We start from the raw sequence: 7,671 nt of genomic DNA, 5'->3' as shown, positions 1-7,671 counted from the left end.
AGGTACACACCCCCACACGCATATGCAGCCTCAATAGCTTATTCCTCTCCTCTAATACAATCAGGGATGCCTCCAGCAGGAACATGAGGCCAGGCACATTTCTAACCCAATTTACCTACACCACCCCCACTTAACTACCTACTGTATCATGCAACAGTAGGATTTTTTTCCCCTGTGACTCTAGCCTACCTCTGTAGTCTCATAACAATTACTCTTTAGGAACATAGGAATTGCTCTACTGGATTAAACCGGAGGTCCATCTAGTTACCATCTTGTCTTTGAAAGTGGCCAGCACCAGGTGACTTAGAGGAAAGGGTAAGAACCCTGCAGTAGGAAGATGTGGAATAATCTGTCTCTACCAGATAAGAGATTGGTTTAAGCCCTGAGCATGAGGTTTAATATCCTCTCTAAAATTTTAAATTATAATTCCAGATTCATTATTGTTGTATTCCTTTTTCTTTTCTTTTTTTCCAAATACTCCATACATTAGTCCAATGTATGGGTACATCTTTCCTTAGTCAGGAGCTGGATGATGTACAGGGTTCTTATCATTGTGCCACCTCTGTATCCATCACCTCAGTGCAACATCTGCCTCCAAAATTTAGGACTGGACAATTTTTCTGCTGGCTCACTACCCAATCTCTCGTTTCAGATTCTCATCACATCCATCTGAGCCAATAGGTTATGCTTGCCCCATAGGGGTCATGTGCCTATCTTCCCTTCTGACCTTCCTTGTCCTATCTTCTGTAAGCCCCCAGGGTCTTGTTCTCTCTTGTAGCAACCTGACTCATTCAAGTATCCCACTCAGGTCTTGGAGTTTTTTAGGCATCTCTCCATTCTGAAATTCCTATTTGTTGCATAAAATGGTGGAAAATTCTCATTACAGAAACCTCTGCTGAAATGTGCATGTATAACTTGCCTGCATTTTAGGCCAGGAGGCAACCAACCTGATGTGGGGACCAAGAAGGTACCTGGGCTTCCTCCCAACATGATTTCAGAGATAAAGTTCTCAGTCCCAGTGCAGAGAACCCTTTCTGGCTGGCAATGCAGTGCAGGATTTTCCTATTTCCCTGACATGCACCAGAGGGGCAGTTCCATCAACAGATGGAGGAACAAATAAGGCTTTAATAGGCTGCATGCTATTTATTCTCACTTGTAAATGGAATAGTTTATACAGCACATAGGGGCTTTGCTATACTGTAGCATTAGGCTCCAGAGAGCGGACCTAGGAATAGGACTCCCACTTTTTCAATGAGATGTATCCCCTTTTCTCCATGCCCTCCCTTCCCACTTAATAAACCTACCTTTCTAGTCACTATGCAGTGATTGATATAGTCACAAAAAATTAATGTCACTTGAATACTCCAGGGCTTCCCCACCACTACTCATTTCTGAAAAGTGACTGACTCCCCCCTCCCTCCCCCCCACTGGATGCATCCGATGAAGTGAGCTGTAGCTCATGAAAGCTTATGCTCAAATAATTTGTTAGTCTCTAAGGTGCCACAAGTACTCCTTTTCTTTTTGTCCAGTGTTAATACATTTTGAGAAAGCTAGTTTAAATTATTCCCTAAATGGACCAAAATGCACACCACAATGATTTAAACCATTAAAAAAACCTCACACAGTTAGCTTTCTGGAATTTATTTCTTTTTTTAATACAGAGAAATTGCAACAAAAAAATCCTATAACACCACACGCAAACAATATCATAACCAATTATTTTAATATCAACATTAATTTGCTATATACATATTCTTCCCTCTGCAAAAGTGCATTCTAAAAATGTCTCTAAAAGAAACCTTTACTGACAAGTTGTTGTTTTTTAAATGGTTTTAATGGTGACATCACAATGTATTTGTCCATGGTTACCTGATACAGTAAAGTGAGCAGTATAAAACTAAAGAAACTGGGTTAAATGTCACCCTCTCGTTGGAATACATTTTCTGAAACTGACTTATTCCTCCAATTAAACCACCTTAGAAATTAATTTTTATAGACTAATTACTACTAGACAAAAGCAAATTCTGTATTTTTAGCTCAATAGGGTACAAAGTACTGCATCTTTTAAAATGGCTTTGTAGCAGCAGATAGAACAAGAATTTCACCCAGTTCATGTTGAAAGATATCATACATTTTAGTATGTAAAATTATCTGTTTTGTTAATTACATGTACCAAAATCTGGTTTTAGAAGTCCTATTGATGGAAAAATTAATTTGCATATATGCAATGTAAAGTTTATCTGAATGCAAGCATCTCCTTTGGAAAGTTCATTTGGAGACTGTAGATATAAAGAGTACATGTCCTCACTATGACATACCTATAGAGTGAGCAGAATGAGCCTCCAAAAGTCAATGGACTGTATTATGGCTTACAAATGCAAGTTTCACATGCACCACTTTAAGCAGACCACAGTGGAGGAAAAGGGGGACAGAGAGGAAGACTTGAGCCAGACAGTCCAAGCAACCAGCTTTTTAAAGTAGACAAATTGTTTCCTAGTTGAAACATTTAAAAGCTCAAGACATTTTCCACCCTTCACCAAGATGCAAAGCAAATCAATTTAAGTCTCCAGTTTAAATCTTAATGTATATTTTAAAAGCCACCATTGGATCCCAACCCTATAATTGGATCCTTGCACATGTGCAGAGCCCAGCTGAAGTCTGCATTGGCAAAAAGGTCTGCCTGTACAGATTAGATTGCAAGACTGAGGTCTGAGTTGGCATGTTAAGCAAAATACAACTTTAGGTAACGTAACTTGAGATCCAGTTCTCACTACATCAAGAAGCACAAAAAGCATTTTCTACAAATTAGGGACAATTTACTTTGCAGGGGAGGGTAAGAGGAATATTTTCATAGTTCAGTTGGCTTTCAATAAGGATACTTTTTACCCATGTGATGCTAACATCCACCTGAAAGCTGTATTTTTATAAGAAAATAGGCATTGTTTCAAGCAGTAGCATCGATGCATTCAATAGCAAAATAAAAAGTTTCTCAAGACTTAAATTGTTTTATTTTCTTGGACACAGTTCCACCTACAGTCCTCTGAACACTTTCTTTCAAGATGACCTTAAACATGCTTTATCCCATCACACTGTTTGTTGAGTTCTTGGCACTGCTTTGCAGATACTGTACAGTCTTTCAGAGTAGCAGCCGTGTTAGTCTGTATGCATCCGATGAAATGAGCTGTAGCTCACAAAAGTTTATGCTCAAATAAATTTGTTAGTTTCTAAGGTGCCACAAGTCCTCCTTTTCTTGTACAGTCTTTGTCATACCTTTATCCTTTTTTAAAAATGGCCAAAGTCATATTTTGCCTGTACTCATGCTACAGATTGTCATACATAAATTAAGCCATTGAAAGACAGACATATTAACTGGAATATTTAGGAAAGCCCCAAAGAAACCAAGACTCTGATTCTCCACTCCCTTGCATAGTCACTTTGCAAAGTGAGTGAAAAGCAGGTATAGCATGCTACCATTCTCATTTTCTTTGATACCAACTTTGCACTGGTATAAATGACCACACGAGACTCAAGGCAGAGAAGAATCTGGCCCAAATATTGAATGATACAGCAATCTAAGTGCCCTCTGTTCCTCTCCTTATGTTTAAAGCAGTTTCTCATTGCAACATGATTTTAGATCACCAAAATGCAAAGATGGGTGCAGTAGACTACATCTACAATCAAGTCAGTTAAAGAGATTTTAATAATGCTTTCAGGCACACATGCTAGATCATTTGAAATAACTAAATATTTAGTCATTGAGTGCACAGGTGGTGCCTGTGTATTAAAATACGCTCTACATGTCTTGAGGGCTTGTCTTCACTGAGGAGTTAACTTAAATTATAACTCTACACTCATCTACCCACAAACCCTTAACTCAAATGCTTTTAACTCAAGTTGGCTGGCCTGTCACGGGATTCAGGCTACAGCTTAAGTTAGCATAACGCATCAGCTGCTAACATAACCTTTCTGCAAGTTATATTTTGCAGAGAGGGCTCTCTCACTCGAGTGAGGCTAACTTGAAAGGAGAAAACTCTGCAGTGAAGACAGTGGTCTTGTCTACACTACAGAGCCTTTATCAGTCATAGTCATGCTAGCAAAGAACCCTACTGGAGATGCAGCACATGAGGACAAAAGACGACATCCTGCCAGCGCAGCTATACCATCTCCCTGAAGGCCGCTTCTGTTGGTATAGCGTCTAAACTGGTTGTTTTGCCAGCATAGCTATGTCGGCTAGCTGTGTATCTGTGTGATTCTCTCCCTCCAGCATTTTCCGAGCCAACATAGCTATGCCAACAAAACTTTATAGTGTTGTTGTCCAAGCCATAGCCTCATGAAAGGAAAAATATGCACTGAGTTTCTTTGTGAATACAAAATCAGTCACTAAATAACCTGGGCACAGAGTTCAAGTACCAGGTGTATGTTTTGTTTTGTAAACAGGTAGAAAAAACAGTCAATACAGTAGGTCACCAGTTTTCTTTTGCTTCTCGCCCACTTTGGTTGTATGTTTTTTGCATTCTTTTATAGGACATGCAGAATATCAAAGCCATTTTAAATTCATACTTGCAATAAACATTATAATTGGGGGAACCCATATTTTGTTGTATAAACAGTGCCTTACCACTTAAACACTGTTAGTTTTTTTTAATGTGATAACAGACACCATAGTGATGAATGTGCTATGAAGAAGACTCCTCAAGATCAATCTAAGTTAAGTAATAGACTTTTTATTTTTAAATTCTTGCACAGAAGAAAAATAGGGAAACAAAGAAAGAGAACATTGGCAAACTTTATGGAGATGACCCCTCTGATACCAATTCATTATCTGGTATAGTCTGTTACATGTGGGAATGTAAAGAGGAATTACACTCAACTTTTTTAAAATACACATCGTTTCCAAGTCCTCAGAATCAACTGGACAATATCTGGATTTACATATTTTTGAAAGACTAAGGTGCAATAGCTATTTCAGCAAATGTACTAAACTTCGTTTGAAATAAAGTCATGACGCATTCTCATACTAATATGGCACAAATACCTCACAGTGCTCACAGATCTGACTCAGCCCAGATAATATTTTTCAAGATCCTCTTTACAAGTCAGTCATACCAGCCTCAGGCATGCTGTCTAAAGTTCCAACCCCCACCACACATGTGCACACACACCCCCCTTCATAACTGGTTTGCAATGCACCACATCTTCCTATGTGTTCCTTCTGTGCATCACAACAAAGTTCTAAAAATATTTGCAAAGCAAATAACTTTAAATAAAGTGTATTAAAATCTCAAGCTTGTTTTTGTATAAACAATTGACCTGACTGCTAAAACTACAACACTGGTGGAAACAGTACTATCTCCATACAATCTGTCAGTGAGGGTAACTCATATCAGATATATGCTGCAGGAAGACACCATGCCAAAAAAGGTTTCTAAGGTTACGTTTTCTGGCACAGATTTACATTCACTCGTCACAATATTTTAGTTTACCCAATTCTGGGAATCTGAAAGCAGACCAGCTAGTATAATTTAAGGGTTTTTTAGGTCTAATCCTGCCCCCATTGAAATCAATGGTAAAGCTCCTAAAGAATTCAGTGGTAACAAGATTGGGTCCTTCATGAAGATTTCCCCTCTCACCAAGCCCTAAAGGTGGTGGGCCCACAAAATCTTCCATTTCCAAATGGGTCTCATCCTGTTTTGTAAAACCCTTCCACCCCTTTAAGCTCTTCTGTGATGATACAAAAATTAAAACCAAACCATTTAAGCTGAAATTTCCCCCATTCTTGGCATTAGTTGCCTTGCCTCCACCCTTTGCTGAAATCTTTTCAGGAGGACCAGGTCTTAGTAACACGCATATACATATTAATATTATATGTACATAGACACACAAAGAAGCTGCTCTTTCAGTTAGAAAAGAAATTAATTTTGTCACAGAATGGATCCTATAAAAAGGTGTCTAATAAAGTAGTAATACCCATAAAATAGCTATTACTAAAGCAAAGCTTTCGTCAATAAGCCTCCAGAACTTTAAATGAAGAGAATGGCTTCACAAAGTGGTAGTCTAGATTTCCACAGTGGGGGCACTGCTGGACGTTGCTGTATTCAGAGAAATACTGCATCCCAATCCGTACGTCTATTACTGGCTTTCCACAGTGCTTACAGTTCAGTCGAGCCTGTCAAAAAGTAGACAGAAACACTGTGAAACACTCCAATTTGCTTCCACCCTTGCCATAGACAAAGAGAATACACCTCACACAATCCATTTCTCTTTCCTAAGGACAGGCTTGATTAGGAAAGTATAGCTTATGAGATTTGATGGCAAGGGCCACTACTTAACTGGAATGGCAACTTCCTTCACTGGAATGCCTTCAGGTGATTTGGCAAAAGTACTGAACACCTCAATTCCCAATGAAACCCCTTGCAATATTGAGCGCAAAGCGATAATCAAATAGGTAACTCATCTGCATTCTGATGGTAACCTGGCTCCTTAGATAAGGCTTCAAATGTTGCTTCAATTCCTCCTTCCAAGTACATTTTTTCATCAGGCTGGCATCATCACATGACTTTCCAGATTTTTGGTGGACTAATTTAAGGGTAAAATTAACAAGAATGCCTAAATTCTATTTTCAAAAGTGACTGAGGTGTCTAAATCATTTAGGCACTTTTGAAAATTTTACCCTGTGTGCATTTCAGTTGGGGGTGGAGTGTGCTGGGGAGAACTGCTGAGGCATGATGTGTTTACCTTAACTCTTTAGTAAGCCAGCATCTTTAGACTAAGTACAGCACAGCAATGACCGAAGCAAGAAAATGTTCAGATAACATAGTATGATTAATTTGGTCAGAGACCATCTAAGCAGGGAATCCCAACTGAGCACAGTCCATGCTAGTAAGTTCTATAGATGGTGGTGGATTTCCCACTTCATACAGTAGCTACAGTTAGGATATATGAGCTAAAGTATAGGAATAAGCAAGTTCTGCTGAGTTTTTGTAAATTAACATTCTAGAAAATCTACAGAAAGTACATTATAATATAATTATATTACATTTACCTGTATGGATGTTATTAATGAACTTCTGAATTCTTGAGACATTGGGAAAAAACCTCAATTTATCCTATGTGAAAATGAAATATAGTTCTACCTTTGACTCCTAATACTGATAGGAATTCAGATCTGACTGGTCAATCAAGCAGAATTTCCAACTGTGTAAATACATATGTTGGTTTTGTGTTTATTAATCCCTAAAATAAAACTCAAACCCTTCACACCATTATCGCTGTTATGTGCTGTTGTTAAATGCTGAAGTAAAAAAGAAAAGGAATTTTTAAGTCTGTGCCATACAATTCTTAATCTGCATAGTTAAAAACTATTATTGTGATGCTGTTTAGACTTCCTATATTTAAACATAATCTGACTATCCTGCGTATCAGCATTTTAATCTTTATGAATTAACAGATTTACAGGTTACGGTATTTCAGCATCATGATATGGTATTTTTAAAGTATTGTGCATGATGAAATATATTTAAACATTAACAGTCTATGTAAGAGTTAGATATTACTATAGTACAGCAATATAGTATACAAAGTATTTTACAAATTCCTATTAGACAGGACCTTGCCTTGAGGAGTCAACATTATTTGGATAGATGAGAACCAAACTGTAAATGTAAGGGTGAG

At 38.0% G+C, this 7,671-nt stretch overlaps 1 protein-coding gene across 1 annotated transcript in view; it reads right to left on the bottom strand.

Moving 5' to 3' along the window:
* Nucleotides 1–4,704: 4,704 nt before the first annotated feature.
* Nucleotides 4,705–7,671, bottom strand: part of HECA (hdc homolog, cell cycle regulator) — a 35,687-nt gene continuing 32,720 nt past the window's right edge. The window contains exon 4 of the mRNA XM_084625133.1: nucleotides 4,705–6,166. Coding sequence (XP_084481259.1) covers nucleotides 6,002–6,166 — 165 coding nt within the window. The 3' untranslated portion in view covers nucleotides 4,705–6,001. The remainder of the gene's footprint in view (nucleotides 6,167–7,671) is intronic.

Source organism: Lepidochelys olivacea, assembly GCF_965140295.1.
Source record: "Lepidochelys olivacea isolate rLepOli2 genome assembly, chromosome: 3".
NCBI lineage: Eukaryota > Metazoa > Chordata > Testudines > Cheloniidae > Lepidochelys > Lepidochelys olivacea.
The sequence above is the reverse complement of the archived record's forward strand: the minus strand, read 5'-3'. Positions and strand labels throughout refer to the sequence as shown.